General features: G+C 37.0%; 1 protein-coding gene across 1 annotated transcript; it reads right to left on the reverse strand.

Moving 5' to 3' along the window:
- Positions 1 to 1,730: 1,730 nt before the first annotated feature.
- LOC108998950 (mRNA-decapping enzyme-like protein) lies at positions 1,731 to 23,696 on the reverse strand. The gene is made up of 8 exons (XM_018975720.2): positions 23,281 to 23,696; positions 23,029 to 23,069; positions 22,835 to 22,884; positions 22,415 to 22,559; positions 18,743 to 18,799; positions 17,815 to 17,941; positions 4,698 to 5,177; positions 1,731 to 2,035 (listed from the first exon to the last, which is right to left on the reverse strand). Exons 1-8 carry the CDS (start codon positions 23,437 to 23,439, stop codon positions 1,979 to 1,981), a joined length of 1,116 nt encoding a protein of 371 aa, XP_018831265.1. The 5' UTR covers positions 23,440 to 23,696; the 3' UTR covers positions 1,731 to 1,978.

Below are 23,696 nucleotides of genomic sequence, written 5' to 3' on the forward strand. Positions count from 1 at the left end.
TGTTTTTCTTCATATTTCACCAAAGGGTGGATCCTAGGAGGTGAATTTAGGAAGTCCAAATTCCTAACAATGTGAAGATCCTTGGAAGACCACTAAACACTTCAAAACTCATGCCCCTCTTTATTTAGACGAAAATCACTCTCTCTTTCAGCTTTTGCTCCATTTTTCTCTCACAAAAACGCTTTTCCAACGTTGGAGCTGTCAGTGAGAGTTGTTTATACTTAAAATCTCTTTATCAAATCTGTTTTTATTTTCTTTTATGTTATAAATTGAGTTATTTTGAGGTTAGATAATTAGTGCTTGAATCCATGCATGTTTGAGTTGAATGTTGAGGAATGTAGCATGTTCGTGATTTTCAGACCACTAGTTTTTCCTGTGGTTAAGATGTGGGTTGTAAAATGTATTCTTGGTTATTGTTCGAGTCTCTATGGACTAACTATGGGCTGGACATATTTGGTTTATGCATGCTTCTGTTAAGCATGCGTCGATGGAAGTTAGGTGTGCATGGTTTTCGGATCTAGTTTGGGTTGAGGTTAAACTTGGGAGTTTTGAAGTGGATTTTTCATGGTTATCATTTCGAGCCCTTATGAAGTGAAATGATCTTGATTTGTGCTAAGAAAAATGTGATTAGGCCTAATTTGGGTACGGAGAATACCTCACTATTATTCATTATTTTATTACTACTTTTCACCTACTTTTTACTACTATTTAATATTCTATCATTATTTTCACTACTATTCACAGAATACCTGATAATACCTCACTATCCAAACGCAACCTAAATCTCTGTCGGTGGTATCAAGCGGTAAAATGGAACGTTTGAGTTGAAATGTGTGCTTATTTGGTAATTGGGACCCTAGACTTAAGAAGATTTCGGATTTTATGTTTTAAAGTGTAAAAAGTTTAAGCGTGTAAATTCTTGTTTAGTCTCTTGTGTTAAGCATGCATGACTAATGTGAATAAATGAGGTATTAGAACAAGAAAATGACAAGTTGAAGGGTTGTTATGACTTGGCCAAGAGTAAAGATGTTGGTGGAATGATTAAGTCTTGAGTAATTAAGTTAGGGTCATGGTTATCTTTTCTTAAAAAGTGTAATGAAGGTGATGCATGCAATGAATTAAGAAGGTTTGGCAAGGTTGAAAGAAAGGTTGAGATTTTTTTTATTCTTGAAGACCGAATCTTTCATGTGTGTTTAAGCTTGAGTTTTATCTTGTTTCAACTGGTATTTATTAAAACCAAAGTATGTGGCTTATAAATAAAGTAGAATGAGATTGAACGAGGAAACCTAGGAATTTTGATTCAAGGGCATGAAAGTGCATGCTTCGGCTACTTTGGGTGTTTGATGCTTTAAAATGTGTATTAAATGAATGAGTCCTTGAATAAGTGAGAATCAGATCGTAAGTGTGTTGTATAAAGTTTGGTTGGAATCGGGTCAATATGCAAATTGTCTAAAGTTTGGGGATCAAAGTGCAATTAGTAAAGTTGGATGTGGCCAACCTATGGTTGAGAAGGTCAAGAATCCTGCCCAAGTTTCTCTCCTCCCATTTGATCGGTTTTGAGAACAGCCTAATTGACAATACGAACCTTATGTTTGTCAAACAAAGGATGCTACCTGCACCATACGGAGTGGGGGCGCCCCCTCCCCGCATGGAACGGGGGTGGGGTTTTCTCCCCCGGCACCTGCCCCCATGGAAGATAAGCAAACTGACACCAATGGAAGATAAGCACGTCAGAAGACTCGAGCTCGTATAAATTTATCACCTTTCACAAACCAATAAATATCCATATACTTGCTATATTATATTAATGGAATGTATTACCAGCAGAAAAAGGTGATCGGAGATAATTGCTATACAATCTCTATATTACATGCACTTCCACCTACAAGATACAAACCAAATAAAGAAAAACAAACAAACAAAACTACATAATCAGCAAAAATCCAGCATCTGCAACGTCTGTGCCTCTTCCAATTTGTCAGGAGTTGTGTGCATTCAGAAGAGCTCGATACACCATGTCAATAAATTGATTATCCTACCACACGTGCCAAATTTATCAGATACAATGGAAAAAAAACTGACTAGGTAAGTTTTGTACACCACGATTTACTTGAAAGAGATCATGATGTGAAAGTATGAGAGACCGGAAAAAAACAAAAATCTCCATCAAATTTCAACAAATAGAAAACAGTTTTTCCATTGGTGAACATGCAAAATTATCCTCCAGATCATGTATATAGAATAGCTTAGCTTCTCGCCTTACCGTAGAAACATGTGGCTAAGGTTTTCATATGCCAACTGTACGAGTTAACTCTGGGATGGTTAAAAAGAGTTCCTAGGTCAGATTTAACTCAGCTGATCAATCTAAACCATCTATAAACATGTCACTTTTAGATACTGGTGATGAGTGATAAGCCCTTTTTAAAACAAGAATGCAGCATATCAATGATCAAAACTCAAATATCAGAAAAGGCAACATAAGAACCTGGGAAAATTGAGTGTATGGAATAAAGTTTAAACATCTATCAGAGTCATTATAGTTTCATAATTGATGCGTTTTTTGTTTTGTTTTTGATTTTCCAGCCCAATAACATATGTACCAGGCATGCTTTTACCATGTACTTCCTACTGTTATTGCAGATCGTCACCTGTTACTTTCACTTTATCAGAAAAAAGTTGGCAATAATATACAACAAACAATAAAGGCAATTCTGAGGGAACCTTCTTACATCCTAGCATTCTGTATGAACATGCTATGCGGTCCATGAAAAATTACAAGCGGGAAACTGAGCAGAGTAAAGAAATGACCGTTACTAAAATGAGCAGAGTAAGCTCCTTCAGATGATTGGGTCAAAGTGAACTGGGATGTAGCCATCCAAGCAGAGATTGGTAAACTAGGTATTAGATCGGTGATCAGAGACAATGAAGGGAATGTACTGGCAACCCAAATGAAACCTTTATTTTACCGCATTGATTCTACAATAGCTGAAGCTAGAGGAATGGTTGAAGCTACTCGACTATGCAACGAGATTGGACTACAACAAATTATTTTAGAAAGATATGCCAGCCAAGTGGCGAAAGCGTCACAGATCAGCAAATCAGATGATGGTCATTTTGGAAGCCTTATTGAGGATGCAAAGAAAATACTACTACAGCCAGGTGAGATTTGGCAAGCTAGACATATCAGGAGAGAAGCTAATGAGGTAGCCCACAGCTTAGCAAAAGCAGCAGTAAAGGAAGCTTCTGAACTTGATATAAACAATATTGTTCCACGTATTCAACCGCTTGTAATGGCTGTATGCTAACCTTTGTCTTATTAATGAAGTGTGATGTTCTTTTATAAAATAAAAAATAAAAGCATTTCCATTGGAAACAACTACAGTGGCAAGTTTAATAAGTGGAAAACTGGTGTTATGCGGTGAAGTTATACAACCACCAAAAGATGACAAAGACAACAAACAAGAATCTGACACTCATAAATTTCAAAATTTGTAACCCATAAGAAATTCCAAGCCACATTTTGGCTTATACTCCAAAATGCCAATCAACATTACAATTGGAGACCATTGAAATCACTATAAACTGCAAGTTCTCCCTCCAAAACGATGTGAGATCCCATTCATCACCCTTTATACTACATTCGTGGTGTTACAATCTCCCTTTTAAATCTCTAACATTCTTGTCAAGTCATTCCATTGTAAGTGGTAGGGCTCAAGTCTCACACTTTTTGACTAGGGATTGACTTTAGTACTATTTGTAATGATCCAATGAAAGTTTTTTTTTTTTTTTTATTGGCACTGGTGTCTAGGAACAACATCCCGACTAATCCCGGGGGAATGATCCAAGGAAAGTCTAAACCACATTAAGCTTATACTCTAAAATGACTACTCAAGGTCATGACCGGAGTCCATTGATATCATTATAAACCACAAGAACAACTTCTCAAGCAATGTAGAATTCCATTCACTGCCCTCTCATACCAAATATAGGGTGTAACAATCTGTTCCACTTTTTATAATGACCAAAGGAAAGCTCAAGCCATATCTAGTCCTATTCTCCAAAAGAACTAGATTGGAACTCCTTAAAAAGATTATAAAATGCAAGAATTTCTCCATTCCAGCCAATTGGGATCTCATTTACCACTCTATGCTTAAATCCGGGGTGCTACATCAATTCAACCTTAACTCCAGTTTTTCTTTGAATATTGCTATTCTTTTCCTTTCTATATAAAAGTATAGTAATATTCTAAAACACCCAACAAGCAATTATCCAAGCAAACTACTTTAATAAAAAGAAAAGTTAGTTAGCAAACTTCTTTACAATGAAAAAGGTAAACAAACTGATAACCATTTCTATTGCTAGGGCATAACTTTCTTACTGAGAAAGTGACAATAGATATTATACAACTAGAAAATAGTTTTCTTTTTATGTCCATATAAATATATTAGACTCCTAATTATTTAGTCATCCCTAACAGTCCAAATTCTTCTGCATGTAAAATGTCCAGAAATTAGTCGAGTAGCAACTTCATGATCTATAGGCAATCAATTTCCTGTCAAAGACGATAACAGATTTCACAAAAAATCTGAAAAAATTACAACCATAAACCCCATAAGAATGAGATACCTATAGAAGAGGCTCTGAACATTTCAGTAACTAGAGTAATAAAAAAACATTTCAGCAACCAGAAAACTAACCTGAACAAGCACAAGTAGTGCTTCTTGGACTTTATCTCGGCTAATAGCTGGTCCATAGTTTGGAGTTGGAACAGACGCAGGAGTAAGAGATGGTGGAGGTGGAGTTGGTGGTGGAAATGGTTGTAACAATGGAGAACCATATGGGCGTTGTAGGGTCGCTGCTGGAGCAAGTGGAGGAGCAGTAGGCACGGATGAAGAGACAGGTAGCATCATCATTGCAGAAGAGGAAGGCGGAGGAACAAAAAATGAAGAGGGCTTTATAAGATTGGTGGCCCTGTTGCTGTTACTGTTGGATTCAGTAGTATAAAGGAGAGGCATTAAAGGAGTAGAAGATGACAGAGGAGGAGATGGGATTTGCAAGGTTGGTACCGTAGGAGAGGCAACACCAACTGGATGGGAATTTGGAGGGTCTGTTGCAGAGGACTGATAAGGTTGTGCAGTCATCACTGCATTTGAAACATTCCCAATAGTCATAGCTGCCTGCAAAAAGGTGCTCAATAGCCTCAATCATGCTCAACTACACAGAAATTACCAAAATTATTTTCCTTTTTTGGATCATAAAACAGAGGTTGATCTTTAATCTCTTAACTTAATAAATTAAGACCGTTAAGGATATAAAGATGTTATCCATATAAACATTAAGGTATCCATTTTGGCTAAAGGAGGCAGAAGTTGATTCTAGATATGGATATTCTTGCTGTAACAGGGAAGTGTGATACATCTATATATCTCCAAATAGATTTCCAAAAAAGTGATTGCAAATCCCACGTTGTGGGGATTGTTGTCATGTCCTGTATTGACATGGGATCTATGTCCGACCTGTGGCTTGAATTCCTTCACGTTTTTTATCAAATAAAGACAGAAGTTTTACTTAAAAGGAGGAGAAAACATTCACAAAATCTCAAAAATATGAAATGATTTTGTTAAACTATATTGCTTTCAAAAGAATGATGCACATTATATTTAAGACAATAAAACCACTGTAAACCATAACACTTGATCTCAGGTTATACCACAATAAAATGCCAGGCACAAAAATCCAGAACAAGATACCATTGTCCAGATGTCACACCCGGCCCAAAATTCGAACCTTGGAGTGGGGTTTCAAGATTAGGGCCCAAGGGCCAACTGATTTTCTATTGATTGTTTTATGTTGAATGTTTATTACAGATTCCAACACGGTAAAATGCCCGGCCAAAAAAAAAAAAAAATTCTAGAACTGGATACCATTGTCCCAATGTCACACCCAAGCCCAAAAATTCAAACATTGGAGTGGAATCTCAAGACTAAGGACCGTTGGGCCAACTGATTTTCTATTTATTGTTTTATGTTAAATGTATATTAACTTTGGATATTAATTAGATTTGAATTTAGGGCTCACAGAATTTGTTTTTGGTGTAGATCTGGCCGAAAAGGCAAGTTTTCATCTGTAACAGTTAACAAACAAAAAACCCTAGATATCATATCCCCACAAGGCTGCCACATTTGGGAATATTTTAGGAAGGTTTTCTCTAGCTTAATGATAGGAAGCTACCTAATAATCTTCAGGAAAAAACTGTCACGGCCAGTTTTAGAAACAAAATCCTAGGGGTTTTTAACCCTAAGGGGTGGTGTAGTTCCTAAGGCAAGCCATATAAAACGGACATCTTGAGTTCGAAACTCCGCATTTGTCTTGGGGCCATCGGAATAGGAGAATTTTCCCTTGATTACCCGAGATGCAATTGCAGGAAACTCTTTGTTGAAAGATTGTGCAATCCTAGGATTAGTTGGGACTTTGTCACCGAATACCCGATGCCAATAAAAAATACAATCCTAGGGTTTCAACACTACAAGGCTGCCGAAAATCTTGAAACATTTTAGGAAACTCTTTAACTCAATTAGGGACATGAAATTGCCAAGAATAGGATATAGTGCCCAACTCCTAGGGCTGAGCAAAAATCCGACTCCGAATCCGAATCCGACTCCACTCCGACTTCGACAAATTGGAGTTGACATTGGATTTTTTTTTTTCATTTTTCTGTCGGAGTCTGAGGTGTTGTCGGACCGACTCCGACTTCGACTTCATGCTCTGACTCCAACTCCAACTCCGACTACCACTACGATATTGTACATATGTTATAAAAATATGTATTTATATATATATATTGATCATATATATTAGTATAGTTACATAGTTATATAACTAGAACTTATATAATTAAATTCAATAATATAAGGCCTCGTTTGTTAGTATTCTCAATTCATTTCATCTCATCTAATTATTACAACTTTTTTAAATTTTCACACAAAATAAAATAAACAATTCAACTTTTTCAAATCTCAAAACAAAAATAATATTAAAAAAAATATATATATTTTTTTATATAAGTAAAAATATTATATATATAAAAAAGGAATAACCAAGTACACTGATGTATACAAGAAAACATCTTGCCCATTGACCCCAATGACCCAAAAACCCCGTGAAAAACAACCCAAAATACACTAAGCCAGACCCCAACCCCTTGTTTCCCGTAGAACTAAAACGCTACCCGAAAACCCAACCCTAACCTCTTATTTCCTCCTTTAGAACTAAAACTTCACAATGCCCTCCCTTTGGACTTCCCTCTAGTTGAGCTACCACTCTTAGTGTTGTAGTTGATTGCCCAATGAAGACGTTGTAACTCCCTGTTTTTCTTGAAACTTGATTTGGTTTCTAGCGCGTGGCTTGCCTCAATCGCAGTAATTAGTTCTTCAAAAAAATATATTCTAATAATATTTTATTCAACTTTCAACTTTCATCTCAACTCATCTGCGAAAACAAACCAGACCTTACAGTATGAGCTAATTATTATAAAATAATATACTTAAACTATAATATAAAATATAAATAGACACCCACCCGTGGGTAGCCCAAGTGGTAAGGGCGAACTTGTGTGCATGTGCCCCATGTCACAAGTTCGATTCCCCCTGAGATCAACTGCAATTTAAGTGGGAGGCCATGGTGATGGGTTGTTGTACTAGTCTCCCTAGGGGTTTAGGTTTCATGGATGAGTCTCTAAGGGTAGGTTTGGGGTGTGGGATGAGAATTTTGTGTTTTGTTTTGAAGTTTAAAATATTAAGTTTTAATATTATTATTGTTTTGGGATTTGAAAAATGTGTATTGGGATTTAAAAAAGTTGAATTGTTTATTATATTTTGTATGAAAATTTGAAAAAGGTGTAATGATGAGATGAGATGAGATGAGAATTTTGTATTTTGTTTGATGTCCCAAACCTGTCCTAAGGACTTTGCCGTGGGGTGGTTCCCCCGTCATAAAAAAATAAAATAAAATATAAATAGACTAATAATAGTTTAGTATATTTAACATCAAAGTATTACTATCAAACATAATCAAAATAAAAATAAGTTAGACACTAGTATTGAAATAAGTCTAGTATAATCAGTTAATAACACATAATACTAATTTACTAAAGTATAATAACATATATAATAACATGTAATGCTAATGTAATAACATGTAATTAGACACTAGAAATAAGTATAGTATAGAAATAAGTTATAAATAATTTAGACACTAGTATATTATAATAACATGTAATTAAACAATAGAAATATGTCTAGCATAGAGATAAGTTAGAAATAAGTTACACACTAGTATAATAACATGTAATACTATAGTATAATAACATATAATTAAACATTATAGTACTTGGCTTCGCCTTTTTCAATAAAATTCATATTTACCGATAAAAAAAATATAATTAAACACTATAATCTATAGTACAAGTCTATAATAGGAGTAAGTTAGACATTAGTATAGAATATTATACTGAGTTAATAATATGTAATATTATAGTATAATAACATGTAATTAGACTCTAGTTAAAGAGTAATTGTTAATAATCAATACTCACAATTAAATTTAGTGATGAAAAAAATTACAAATAACCATAAATAAAAAAATTATGGCTAAAACAAAGATTAAAATGGTTTAGGGTTTGATATAGGGTTTAGGAAAAAAAAAAGGCCCAATACAGGGTTTAGGGGAAAAAAAGAGGGTTTAGAAGCCCCCCAGCCCAAAAGGGCCAAAACAGAGTCAAAACAGCATCATTCGACTCTATTTACCACACAACACAGCCGCACTCCTAAGTAAAATGACATCGTCTTTAGAGGGTAAAATGGTGCCATTTTACGTTGTTAAGGTTCCCAACTCTCTCTCTCTCTCTCTCTCCCCCATGACCTTATTCCATTATGTTTTCCTCTGGCTCTAAGGCTGAGCAAAAATTCAAAAATTCCACTCCAAATCCGACTCTGCTCCAACTCCAAGAAAATGGAGTCAGAGTCGAATTTTTCAATGGTCAGAGTTAGAGTCAGAGTTCGAAGTCGAACTCCAACAAAGTTAGAGTCGGAGTAGGGATTAGGGCATTCTGATTCTAACATTGTCGGTGCTCAGCCCTACCAGCCCCCAAAAATAACCCTAGTTGCCACCCTTGTACACCCTAGCACCTTGATATTATTTTCTATAAATCAAGCGGGAGCTGCAAGGAATAAACAGCAGCCCCATGCACTGTGTCGCCCCACCTTATGAATACTTTAGGGTTTCTTCTCTTTATAAACCCGCCCAAGATATTAACCCCTTCACAGCCACTGAGCCTCCCCCTCCCTAAGGTCTATTCTTTTTTATTTTTCAGTATCAAACATTTAGGCCTTGTTTGTTTTTGCAGATGAGATGAGTTGAGTTGAGTTGAGATTAAAGTTAAAAGTTGAATAAAATATTGTAAGAATATATATTTTTAATATTATTTTTGTTTTGAGATTTGAAAAAGTTGAATTGTTTATTTTATTTTATGTGAAAATTTGAAAAAATTGTAATGATTAGAAGAGATGAGTTGAGAGGAGTTATAAAAACAAACGAGGCCTTAGGTGCAGGACAATACCCTCCCAGACCTGCACTTTGCAACCTCTTCTTCATGAAATTCTAGAAGAACGGGTTGACTTCACCCTTGGTAAATCTGCTAGGAAATTGGTTTCCAAATTCAAGTTACTTAAATCTTCAATCTTCCATAGTTTCTGCAGTCTAGGGTAAGAAAACCATTGTGTTTTCACTTCTTACGTATATTTTCAGAGATAATCAGCAAGTTTAAGGACTCCTACATGCTATCCAGGTCATAGGTTTGAATTAGAAGCTCTAAACCAGTAACCTCTCCTCTCTATCTGTTGCTGCCACCAATACTTGGTAAGGGAACCCAAGTTTTCTTCTTCAAATCTGAGTAAATTTTATCCCCGACCTCCAGCAGTAAAACAATGCATTAAAACCTAACTTTCTTGCTGTTCTAATTCTCTGGCAGCACCACTTCTCAAACTTCCCAATCAATAGATCATTTTTAGAGGTTTTAACACTAGCACAACCTCTTAATAAAAAACAACACAAGTTTTCTAAGTGTTCAACCCTAGACTCGAAATTCTTCCAGACTTCACCAATTTAACTTGTTTCCTTTTGGTTTTAAATGTTACCGCATCAGAGCCTCAAGGCAGAAAAGTGCAAGGTCTATATCAAGGAAACCTGATGAACAGATTCTACCACCTGATTTTCAACAATTTGCAGCCACAACCTAGGTAAAGAGGTTCACTAATGCTTGAAAATGAATCATAATTAAATCCTTATGATAGTCCTTCATTAGATAAATAGTATAAATGAGTTCTAAGTGATGTTAGGTGGTGTTCTCAAGTACTATTGGCATATGCATGAATGCTCTGACGTGGTGCCTTATGCTAGAATTCTCTCCGTACTACCAAAACCACTAATGGAGAAAAATCCTAGTTTTTTCTTCTGGTGATTTTCTGGTGTATGTAGTGGTAGTTAGTGTTTGATTATAGTGAGTTATGGGTACTGTGAAGCAGATTCTCATTGAATCTAAAGTTTTCGAGATAGTAAGGGATGGGAGGTTTGTTTATTTGATTGATAAAGGATGGAAGGTGGTGAAAGAGATTAGACTGGGGATAGGCACGGCATGGTGGTTCATCAAAGCGTTGGAGGATTGCTTGAAGACTGTGAGGAAGGACTTTTATTCTGCCCATAGGGAAGGAGATAGGGGCTATGTTGCACAGAGGCGTCACAACTCAAGAGGTTCCTTCATGGCATTGATGGAATATGGTGGAGGTGGGTATCGAAACTTCTTATTCATACCAGAAGATAGGGAGGGAAGGGGGTGGAGGAAGATGGGGGAGACTATGAGGGAGGTTGCATGGACAGGTGGTCCTGTGTTTCAGCCACCACAACAACCACCATTTCGGTCATATCGGGAGGCACTGCTATACAAGGACAGTACAAAAGGAGGCCATAGTTCTGACATCTTGACAAGCTCAGGAGGTGGAGCAGGTTTGCAAAGGAGGGCTGCCACTTATGAGAGGGTGCAGACTCGAGAGAAAGGTGATAGAGTGGCTGTCGGTTTGTTTGAGGAAAAAGAGTTGCGTGCACTACAGGAGATGAAATGTCAGATTGATTTGTTGCAACGGAATATCAATGGGTTGTTACAGTGTGCAGAGGAGAAAAGACGAATGGGCTTGGGACTGGTTGTGGGCTGTGGTCCAAGTAATGATAAGAGGAAAGTTGTTCCAGCAGAGGAGGAAGGTTGCATACGGGAAGAAGAATTGTGCTGGGATCAGTTTGGAAAGAAGACCGTCGTGGGCCATGAAGAAGACTGGAAGGGGAAGAAGATAGCTACTGGGCTGGGCCCAAGCAGAAGCCCACGTAAGGTCTGGAAGCCGAGAGGCCCGATTTCGGGCAGTGTATCGGGTGAACCAGTGGTACCCGATACGCTTGTTTCGGGCCCGAGTTATGAGTCGGGTCTGACACAGAAAGGGCCGACCACCTCCGGCGACTCAGGTGGTGGTCCGTCGGTGGTCTTACGGCCGCCAGAAGAGGAGGAGGGGGAAATCGACGCAGAGGATCTACGTATTGTGGAAGTGGAAAGTTCGGGGGGTGCTCAGGGAGGGCTGTCGCTGAGTGGGTTGTCTCAGACTATTCCGGCGAGCCTTCTGGACCTGTCACACTTGGGTCAAGTACAACTAAGGTGGTGGGAGTCAGAGATGGTTCACGGTGAGCCTCTGGAGGGAGCCCGAGGAGATCCTTTTGCTGCCCTGGAGTGCGGGGGGGCAGTTTCGATCCACGGTGAGACTATGGTGTGTGGGGGTAAGTCAGATAAGGGGAAGTTAGAAGAAGGGCAGCAGTTGATGCTTTATGATCATTGTGTAAACTCTAAAGAGGGGGAGGAGTCAGTAGGAGAGGATCCTACCCCTATAAGTATGATCCCTCCTAGTGTGTCTTCTGATTGGGTGTTGAAAAAGGTAGAAGAATTGAAAAGTTGTATGGGAATCTCGTGTGAAGGCTATGAAGAGCAGTTCAAGGCATTGATTATAGCCATAGAGGCAGGACATCAAGGTGCAGGGTCAAAAAGGGAGAGGGAGTTGAAGAGGTTGACATGGTCCATTAATTACGATGGAAAGGAGGGAAGTGCAAGTCGTAGTAGAAACAAGGGGAGGGCTGGAACAGTTGATAAATGAAGCCAAAAATTCTGAGTTGGAATGTTAGGGGACTGAATGAAATTAATAAACGCTTTCGAATAAGAGCATTATTAAGACATTGGAAGTTGGACATCATTTGCTTGCAGGAAACAAAGTTGAAGCTTATTAATAGAAGAATTATTCGGAGTATTTGGAGTTGTCAATTTGTAGATTGGGCATACTTACCTTCGAAAGGGGCCTCGGGTGGAGTGTTGGTGATGTGGGATACGAGGGTGGTGGAGAGTATTGATGAGTTTGTGGGAGAATATTCGGTGGGGTGCTTGTATAAAAATATTGAGGATGGCTTCGTATGGGCGTTTGCCGGGGTATATGGCCCTAACTTACACAGTGAGAGGAGGTTGCTTTGGGATGAGCTAGCTGGCTTAAGCTCTTGGTGGGAGGCTCCTTGGTGTATTGGAGGAGATTTTAATGTGACAAGATTTATCAGTGAAAGATCAGGGGGGGGAAGACAAAATCAAGCTATGGTGGATTTCTCGGATTTCATTTTTGAGTTAGATTTGATGGATATACCTCTAATGGGAGGTGATTATACTTGGTCTAATTATCAAGCTTGGTCAAGACTAGACAGATTCCTCATTTCTCCCTCGTGGGAGCTACAATATCCAGACTTAAGCCAGAAAAGGCTCTCAAGGATATGTTCAGATCATTTCCCTGTTTTGTTAGATTGTGGTGGCATTCAAGGGGGTAGAAGGCCGTTCAAGTTTGAGAATATGTGGTTAAAAACGGAGGGGTTTGTGGACTTGATTAGACAATGGTGGAATTCATACGACTTTGAGGGTAATCCGAGCAATGTATTGGCTGGAAAGTTGAAAGCTTTGAAGAAGGATTTGAAGAAATGGAATGAACAGGTCTTTGGGGATGTAACTATACAGAAGAAGAGCTTATTTCAAGAATTACAAAGCTTGGAGGGTGTAGAAGATGTGAACAACCGAAAAGATCAAGTAGTTTCTGAACTTGAACATCTGACTCTAATGGAGGAGATCTCGTGGAGGCAAAAGTCAAGGGCATTGTGGCTTCGGGAGGGGGATAAATGCACAAAGTTTTTTCACCGAGTTGCTAATGCACATAGGAGGTTCAATTCCATTGAGTCCTTAAATACAGATGTTGGTACATCCTCAGATCAGGTTGTGATAAAGGAGTATGTGGCTGCCCATTTCGAACATTTATTGTCGGAATCTCAGACCTGGAGGCCTACTATAGATGGTCTAGCCTTTGAGGCCATTGATCAAAATAGTTCGGCCTGGTTGGAAAGACCTTTTGAAGAGGAAGAGGTACAACAAGTAATCAGGAAAATGAATAAAGATAAAGCTCCAGGTCCGGATGGTTTCAATATGGCTTTTTTCCAATCTTGTTGGGAAGTGGTGAGGGAGGATGTAATGTTGGTTTTTCAGGAATTCTTCACTTATGGCAAATTTGAGAAAAGCTTAAATGCTACTTTTATTGCTCTAGTTCCTAAAAAGACTAGTGCAATAGAGGTACAAGATTATAGGCCGATTAGTCTTGTGGGTAGTGTCTATAAGATACTTTCAAAAGTCCTTGCTAATAGGATGAGTTCGGTCATGACGAAGATCATTTCTAAGTCACAAAATGCCTTTGTGAAAGGGAGACAAATTTTGGACCCGGTCCTTATAGCTAATGAATGTTTGGATAGCAGGATCAAGTCGGGAGTTCCAGGTATCATATGCAAATTAGATATGGAAAAGGCCTATGATCACGTTAATTGGGATTTTCTGATTTATATGTTGGGGAGATGTGGTTTTGGGGAAAGATGGACGAAATGGATAAGGTATTGTGTGTCAACGGCTCGCTTCTCAGTCTTGGTAAATGGGGACCCTGTGGGGTTCTTCAATAGTTCGCGAGGACTACGTCAAGGTGATCCATTGTCACCCCTCTTGTTTGTTCTAGTTATGGAGGCACTAAGTAGAATGGTGTCGGCTGCAGTAGAGGGAGGTTTTTTCTCTGGCTTCTCAGTAGGAGATATCCACGGGTCTACCATTATTTCTCACCTTTTATTTGCAGATGACACCTTGCTATTTTGTGAGGCAAATGTAGGGTATATTCAATCTTTGAAGGCCATCCTACTTTGTTTCGAAGCGGTATCCGGGTTGAAGATTAATCTTACTAAGACGGAGATGGTTGCGGTTGGTGATGTAAACAATATCAGAGGGTTGGCTGACATATTGGGTTGTGTGGTTTCTTCGTTGCCAATGAAGTACCTTGGACTTCCATTAGGGGCTTCCTTCAAAACTAAGACAATTTGGGAGGTGGTGCTGGAAAAATTTGAGCGGAGGCTGGCCGGGTGGAAAAGATTGTATTTATCTAAAGGGGGGCGTATCACACTTATCAAAAGTACTTTATCCAACCTCCCCACATACTTCCTATCTTTATTTCCTCTACCTGTAAGTATTGCAACTAGAATGGAGAAAATTCAAAGGGACTTTTTATGGAGTGGAATAGGAGATGAATTTAAATTCCACTTGGTGGGGTGGGAAAAGGTATGTTCTCCTTTGAGGGATGGTGGCTTGGGGGTTAGGAATGTGAGAGATTTTAATAAGGCTTTGTTAGGTAAATGGTTGTGGCGTTATAACAATGAGAGGGGAGCCTTATGGAAAGGGGTGATTGACATGAAGTATGGTAGTGAACGAGGGGGTTGGGTTTCTAAAGAAGGTAGGGGGTCTTATGGAGTGGGGCTATGGAAGTATATACGGAAAGGTTGGTGCTCCTTTGCTAGTCATACTCGGTTGTGTTTGGGGAATGGGAGTAGGATTAGCTTTTGGAAGGATGTGTGGGTGGGAGATACGGCCTTGAAGGAGGCTTATCCCATAATTTTCAGTATTGCAAGGGAGAAGGAAGCTATGGTGGCTGATTTGCGGGTAATTAATCAAGGTTCACAAGAGTGGAATATTAGCCTTACTCGGGATGCTAATGATTGGGAAGTGACTTGTTTGGTGGAGTTTCTGAACTTGCTGTACAGCACTCCTATTGCGGCCACAGCTGAGGATTTGTTGGAATGGAGACCTTCTAGGAAAGGGAAGTTTTCGGTACGCTCTTTCTATGATTCTATTACTATGCAACAAAGGCATAATTTTCCATGGAAGATCATATGGAGGAGTAAAGCACCAACCAAGGCAGCATTCTTTGTTTGGACAGCAGCTCTAGGAAAGATTATGACCATAGATAATCTTAGACGTCGTGGCCTTATCATCACGAACTGGTGCTGTTTGTGCAGAAATAGTGGTGAAACGACAGACCATCTACTCTTACATTGTGATTTTACTCGAGATATATGGAGTTATTTCTTCAGCAAAATGGGAATAGATTGGGTAATGCCGGGTAGGGTGGTGGAACTGTTAGCAAGCTGGAGAGGGATCACTGGAACACCACAGATCAAGGCTGTGTGGAAGATGACTCCCATTTGTATGTTTTGGTGTGAAAGAAACGAGAGGCTTTTTGAGGATAATGAGCGCTCCATGGAAGAGTTTAGGAATTTTTTTTGGAAGACTTTATTTTTGTGGGCCATTGCTCTTTTAGATGGCCTCAGCTTCCATGATTTCCTTGTAACTATTTCTAGTTCTTAAATAGGTGTATTCACATGTATACTTCCAGTGTACCTGGGCTATGCCTACTTTCTTTATCAATGAAATAATTTATTACTTATCAAAAAAAAAGTGATGTTAGGTAGGTTACAACTGCTGTTCAAGCTTGACAATCTAATTTCATGAAGCTCTAAATTGCAAAAATATATTTATGACTAGTCAAATCCCAAACTTAGGCCCCGTTTGGATGTTGACTCTCATATCATCTCATCTCAACAACCAAATATCACTCAAGCACAAACATTTTTCAATTTCAAATATTCAACTTTTTCATCCAATCATTAGCTAATCATTACAACTTTCTGAAACTTCCAAAAAATCCCAAAAAACAATTCAACTTTTTCAAATCTCAAAACAAAAATAATATTAAAAATTTATATTCTAAATATATTTTAACTTTATAATATTTTTATTCAATCTTCTCTCATTTCCCAAAACCCCATAAAATATCTTAACTCAAACCATTTCACTACTATTCACAAACTATTTCACTGTTATTCACAGATTTTTCATCTCATCTCAACATCCAAACAAGGCCTTAATCATATGTATTAGCTGTTAAATTCAAAGTGACATGAGGTTGACAGAGCCAAGAATAGGAGGAATCTAGTGCCATGTACAGCAGGACATCCACTGTGCAGACTATTGGAGGCGGATACTTAAAATATCTCAATATATCTGTTAATAGTAGTGAAATGGTTTGAGTTAAGATGTTTTACTGGATTTTGGAAAATGAGAGAAAAAGTTGAATAAAAATATTATAAAGTTTAAAAATTGTTTGAATATTATTTTTTAATATTATTTTTGTTTTAAAATTTAAAAAAGTTGTCCCGGACAACCGGTGCCAATAAAAAAAATTTGTATTATTTTTTGTGTTTTGTTTGGGAGTTTGAGAAAGTTGAAATAATTAAGTAATGATTAGATAAAAAGGTTGAAGATTTAAAATTGAAAAGCGTTTTGTGCTTGGTATGTTTGGGAAGGAAATATTTAAGTCAAGTAATGACTCAAATTTCCTAGGTTTGAGGCACAAATTGGAATCAGAGTGACACCACAAGCACAAGGCTGGTCACAGCCTATACATTTACAAACACTTGTGCACTTGGACACTTGACTATGGAGACCTAAAAGCTCACTTTAAGGCCCAACAATAGATCTGGACAGAGGCTTTAGAAGGATTTTAGGACCCGACACTTGTGTGTCGGGCTGAGGCTTTAGGTGTCAAAAGTGATACCTACATGCTGGAAACAGCAACTCTAAGAGACTTTCAAGGGTCTCAACTGCATTAGGACATAAACTTAATTGTAGTGTAGTCCATCCAAAAAGGGGATCATTGCAACTAGTGCATGAGTTTTATGCTTAACATGAATGAATGATATGATTAATCATAAATAAAAGAATTAAGTTTCTTTGAAACCACAAAGTTAAACTCAAAAGGATTTTGAGTATTAGCTTAAGTTAAAACATTTTACAATAATAGCTAGGAATGTTTTTAATAAGTTGCTAAAGAAGTGTGGAAGTTAAGCAAGCTGGAGAATAAGGTGAATGTATTTGTTTCTATTAGTAATTGAAATTCATCAAAACCAAAGGGTTTTCCCAAGTACAAAAGGAATATACAAGAGAAACACCTAAAAGGAAGGGCAAGCAAATTCTTTACAAATGAAAGAAAAACAAACAAAAAATACTATTCATATGCCTATAGTTACTTTTATTATAGAATATATTTTGATCTTTATGGAATTCTCTTATAACCCGGCTCATGGAATGTTAACGTTAGTAGCATCTCTAGTTTCTAGCTTCTAACAACGTGTTTTCTCTTATATACGCCCCATGTACATGAGCTATGCCTACTTTTACAAGCATTAATAAAATTCAGTTTTACTTGTTAAAATAACGTTAGTAGAATCTCTAACCCAAGAAGAGATGGGTGTTACAACGGCAGAGTTAAAGCTACATACACTGAAGAAGTTCACAAAGGAAGGGTCATCAGGAACATCAGGGGGATTGAAGGCAGTAGATGACGGTGGCTCCAGAGGACCGTCCATAACTGCCATAGTTGGTACTGCTTCTAATTCCTCGAATTCACTGCAGTGAGAAATAATCAAAACATTTATTTTTTGAATTTTCTACAATAAACAAAAATCTATAGAAGAAGAGAACAAGTAGACATGAATGACATTCATGTCATGACTCAAGGGTGTCAGCCGAAGAAAAGAATAAATAATGCTGCTTAAAATAAAGGACAAGTGGAAGTTTTTATTGACTTTTAGGCCACAACATTGATTATTCCAGTGCCACTAGGAAACTTGAAAACTAAAAGGATAACCACAGATGTAAAAACTTTGCAGCAATCTGTAAAACGTAACTTTAAAAAAAAAAATTAAGAAAAATGTCAATCCAAGAACTATCAAAAAAAAAAGGACGAATTTTTGAAAGGGGAAAAAAAGAATAATAATAAAAAAACAAAGCTCAAAACGATAACCACAGTGTTTACTATAATACATTTTTGCTAATTTTGAAAACGCAACTGGCATAGTCATGCAACAATATATTAAATGATACATTGTGTAAGATCCTATAAGACTGTTCCATAGGCTATGATATAGAGAGCAGAAATGGCAGCCAAATGAATAAGTTGTAAACAACAAAAATTCTTTACAAAATTTTTTTATCAATACAGCAAAAAGTCTTTACAAATATTAAAACGTCATCAAGCTTTCTAATTCCAGGTTAAAAAGAATTTTGCTTCTATCACCTTCTCGCTATTTGGGTGTATCCTTCTATATAGTTTATGTGTACTAGGGTTGTGCCCTTAAGTGCATCTAATAAAATTACATTACTTATTAAAAGAAAAAAAAAAAATTGGAATAGGATGCTACTTATTACCTTTTGTTTGAAGGCACTGTTGACTTTTGAGGCACCTTGGAGTAAGCATTAAGTATCCTGCAAGCATAAAAGAAAAAATTACGAAAAAAGAATAATAAAAGGGTAGGAGAAAGAAACTAAAATAGTGAAACAAATCTATGCATCACAAGTTCTTTGTCAGATAGATAATATGGATCACAATATCTTTGCTTGGTCTCAACTGAAATCTACATGTTATCTTTGTTTTAGTAAGATCAAAAGCGCAGAGATTAAATTACTTATCAGAAATAAATATAATGCGTATATTTCAGTTGAAAACTTGAAACCAAGCAAATGATGTCTGGAGGCCCTGAGTCACAGTGAGTTATCCAGAGCCACTAGCAAATGGTTATGTAGACATTCAGCTGACTTGTTAAAATTGACCAACTGTGTTCTTCAAAATGTGGATAGAGATACAATGATAACTAAATATACTTGAACAGATATACTAATATATAAATTCATTAAATATGAGCATGCATCTTCATTTGTGAATAGATGCATAACTAAATATTTATATATTGCATTAATGTTGATAAATCAACTTAATCATGTAAAAATATTTCTTAATTTGTAAATTATTCAAAATGCATGTCATGAACCCTTCCTATGTTTCTATTCATGATTTATGTTTTTCTTTAAAAATTTGATACATATCAGGAAGCATCCAAAAAGTATCAGACACAATAAGGATACAAGTCACTTACAACGGAATATATGCAACATAGTTACCTATATTCACATTCATAAATATATGCAATGAAAGCACATCAATGAACTCAACCATACTCAGTAGTCATAACAATGATAAGCTACAATAATTTTTTTTTTTATAAGTAAAAGATAAATATTACTGAATTGAATGAAAAAGGCATAGCCCATGTACACAGTAAGTATATAGAAGAATACCTAAATACATTCTAAGAGCGATAAATTAAAGACAAGAAATCATGAACATTGTCCTCATTTAAGACAATAGCGGAAAACCAAAACATTAAAGTGTGGAGAAAGAAATTCTTCAACTCAGCCATTGTACGTTCCTTATCTTCAAAGCAGCGTGCATTCCTTTCCGTCCAAATACACCACATGATGCACAACGGAATCATCTTCCACATTGCTGCCACTTGATGACAGCCTTGCATCTTCCTCCAACAACCCAACAATTCCACCACCCTCAACTGCATAACCCAAGCAACATCAACCCTTTGAAAGATCTCATCCCACAACACCCTTGTTACCTCACAATGTAGCAAGAGATGATCCACAAATTCTCCATTCTTTTTACACAAATAACACCAATTCATCACTACACATCCTCTTCCTCAAATTGTCAGTGGTCAAAATCTTCCCAAGAGCGGCATTCCATACAAAAAAAGCTACTTTAGAAGGCACACGAGACCTCCAAATATTCTTCCATGGAAATGGAGTATGATCATGTGTTGACAAAATGTTATAATATGCCTTAACTGTACATTTCTTGTGATTATTAGACCTCCACTTCAATAACTTCTCATCATGAGGACCAAATTACGAGATGCTGATTATTTTACTCTCATTGACAGTTACTAGCAATGTACAATCCATTGGAACCTTTTAAATTGAGTTCATTAATAATCCACAGTAACTTGTATCTAAGATCCATTTAATAGAATAAATCAGACGTATACAGCACCTTTATATATGGGAATGAATGCATAGCATTGGCAACCATCTAGTTCCTCTAGCCTCCTCCTAGCAATGTTGGATATACATTTTCATTGAAAGCCACAAGATCAACAGTTCACAGGCTGGTAAAGAAAGCTGTTAATGAAAATGAAACTTCAGAAACTTTCTCACGCAGTTTTCTACTCACAAGTTTCCGAGAATGGGCTTCACCCAGAAGTTTATCCTCTCTAAAAAACTAGCAGTTTATTTGAATAACCCATACAAGTACTAACATATGTGCATTAACATGATTGGGACAAAATGGCCCAGCTTCAAAAGCAGCATTCCAACTACCAGAGTAAAATTGACGAAAACTAAATCTTTCTTAAATGAAGCTTCTCCTTTTTCACATCAGTGAAAAACCATAAAAAATTTATTTCATGTTGCATTTTCCTTAATGACAAATCAATCAAATAAAATTCCAACACACCATGTGCCGACAAAAGTCATCCCACCAAAGTAGAAAACCCTTGTTTTCGTCTTAAGTTTTGTTTCCTAGTAGAATAAGCACAAAATAATCTGAATCTGTGCAGTAATTTAAAAAACCACAACATATTGGGTGCAATCAAGCATGTGCATATTAAATGTCCTAACTTTGTTGCATAAAATGCAAAAATAAAAGAAATAGCCCAATTTCCAACAACATTGCATGGGGATGACCTAAAAGAAAACCTATGTGTTTGCAAATTGCAATGATCCCAAAATTACTGTAACTTGCTCTAAACAGAATGCCATAATAATTTTGGAATCGTCTGTAGGATCTAACTCCCCACTCTATAATACTCATTAATCGCATCAAGATTTGACCTCACACCATGAACCATAGCAGTTGTGTTCATGAAAATTCCTACAACCTTGCCATGCTCCTGATCAGATGTCACACAAGTATACCAAAACCCATGCACACATGCCATGTTTCTTTGGCCTAATACGGAGTTTCCATTTACTATAAACTGAAAAACCTATTTCCATGGTACTTTGAGCCACTTATGACTTCGAAATAATTCCTAATGTCACGATACCCAAAAGTCCCTCACTCCATTACAAGTATTACCATTCTACTAACCAAATGATTAGTCTAATTTTCATTCACCCATTGGGGAAAAAAGTGTTCTTCAACTTCAATCGCTTTCAATCAACTGTAACAGAGACAGGGATTGAGCAGCAGTTGAATAAAGAACACAGAGAAATAATCAAATATCTTACTTCACATACACCAAATTACTTGTGAAGATACTTTTCCTCTTTATTCTCTCCACTAAACAGATCCAAGATGGATAATTGGATAATACTATAAATAAATATTTAATAAACTCTAAGAAAATAAGATATGATGCACATACTACCTAGTTCTGAAGCTAGAATGAATACCAAATTATGAAGCTGCACAGATATAAAACCCCAGCAATTTTGCACTTAAGTCATTACTTTATTGGAAAAATGGCTTTAAAGCCCAAATGAAATGTAATCCACAAGCATAGCCTATTAATATAGAACGTGATTTTAGCAAACATATGAAATTAAAATAGAACATAGATAACATAGACAAAAAGACATCATATAACATCAAATACATCTTATACCAACTAGAAGGATGCTAGTTAACTACATGCAGAAACATGGCCAACAACTGCCAATAGATCAATGATCACAATTAAGTCATATTTTGGGATGAGCAGCCGAACCATGATCCTCACACATACAGAACACTTAAGCCGATGATGGCACCAATGAAAGTGCAACAGTTTTTCCAACAACCATAAAATGATGGAACAGCATAAGTCAGATCCCCATAAAGGATATTCTTTTAAGCAATGATTATAGAAAGGTCCAATAAAAGTGACACACTTCAGAAGTGAACATAAATCTTTATTTATGTCCAATTAACAACAAGTTATGAGATTATGAATTTCGCAGGAAATGTGAAACCAAAAAACAAACAAACTTTACCTGCTGAAAAGATTTGCAACCTCTTCACATTCGCGTGAATTGTAAAACCAAATACCATTCACTTCTTGTGCTGCATTTCGATATAATAAATATGGAACCTGGACTTCATACTCAAAATCTCCCAACAGATTCTCCACCAAATTATCTATTCATATGAACACGTTCTTCAGTTCAAAAAATAAACTGATAAACATATATGAATGCTAGATAAAAAGGAATGTAAGACTCTAAACCGATTCTTCTGCAGCAAGGTGAGAAATTTAACCCTTCTTAAGAACAATAATGACAGAATGCATAATTATGTCCCATGATCAATTTGAATCACCAAATAATTGTACTTATATTCAAAATCTTAAATATTAATTTTTCAAAAAAAAATCACAAATATTAAGGATCACTAGAGGAAAGAAAGACACTAACCCGTATTGCGCCGGTTCATCACAATAAACTGAAAACGTGGTTGCGTGTTCCTGAAGTGACAGAAAATAAGTTATTAGAAAAACCGCAAAATTAAGAATCTAGATTATCAGTAAAGACAAAAAAAAGACACAAAACATCAATCCCCAAATTTTCTAAACACAATTACACAATTATATAGTTATATGAAGGCTTGCCTCTTCACGACGAAGAGAGATCCCTCGACGTCCTTGCGGCTCTGCAATTGAAGCCAAAAACAGAAATAAAAACAAAACATCAGAGCAAGCGCAAAATAACAAATTGGGAGCTTTGTGTGTGTACGTGCGTGCGTGATTGTGTGCTGTGCGTGTGTGTTAAAGACCCAACCATTGCTGTTGGATACTAATTTGATTAAACCTTTAACCCTCAGATCATAACAGTGTGCGCGTGAGAGAGAGAGAGAGGCCAACCCATTGGCTGAGGTCGATGTTGAACTCGTAGAAAGTGACGTGAGCAGCGGTAATGAGGATCTCTTCGACGAAGGGGTCGATTCGCTGGAGAACGGTGAGGTTGAGGAGCTTCGTGCTCTGTTGGTCCAGATTTGGCATCAGCTTCCCGCTCTGTGACATTATGTATGATATCTTTCTCTTTTCCTTTGAAATTGGGAGTCTCAGACGACACAAACCCTAGAGGTTGGGCGACCTCACAAAGATTGGCGAAGAAGAAGATGAAGATACAGACTCTGCTGCGGATCGCTACCACCACCACTCAGCTTGTTTCCTGAGATTCCACTCCATTGACAAAGTAACCTTCTAACGTAACAAATGAATTATGAATACTCGTTTCATATGCAAGACAAGGTTGTCAGTTTATGCAAGAGTTGTCT

Source organism: Juglans regia, chromosome 14 (genome assembly GCF_001411555.2).
Source record: "Juglans regia cultivar Chandler chromosome 14, Walnut 2.0, whole genome shotgun sequence".
Taxonomy (NCBI): domain Eukaryota; kingdom Viridiplantae; phylum Streptophyta; class Magnoliopsida; order Fagales; family Juglandaceae; genus Juglans; species Juglans regia.

Bases quoted from the DNA above. Each gene is read 5' to 3' on its own strand.
- LOC108998950 (XM_018975720.2), bottom strand. From the start codon at position 23,439: ATGTCACAGAGCGGGAAGCTGATGCCAAATCTGGACCAACAGAGCACG. The intron at 23,070-23,280 runs GTTGGCCTCTCT...CTTCAATTGCAG, and splicing joins ACATCGACCTCAGCCAATGG to AGCCGCAAGGACGTCGAGGG. The intron at 18,800-22,414 runs GTAAAGTTTGTT...TTATGCTTGCAG, and splicing joins GTTGCAAATCTTTTCAGCAG to GATACTTAATGCTTACTCCA.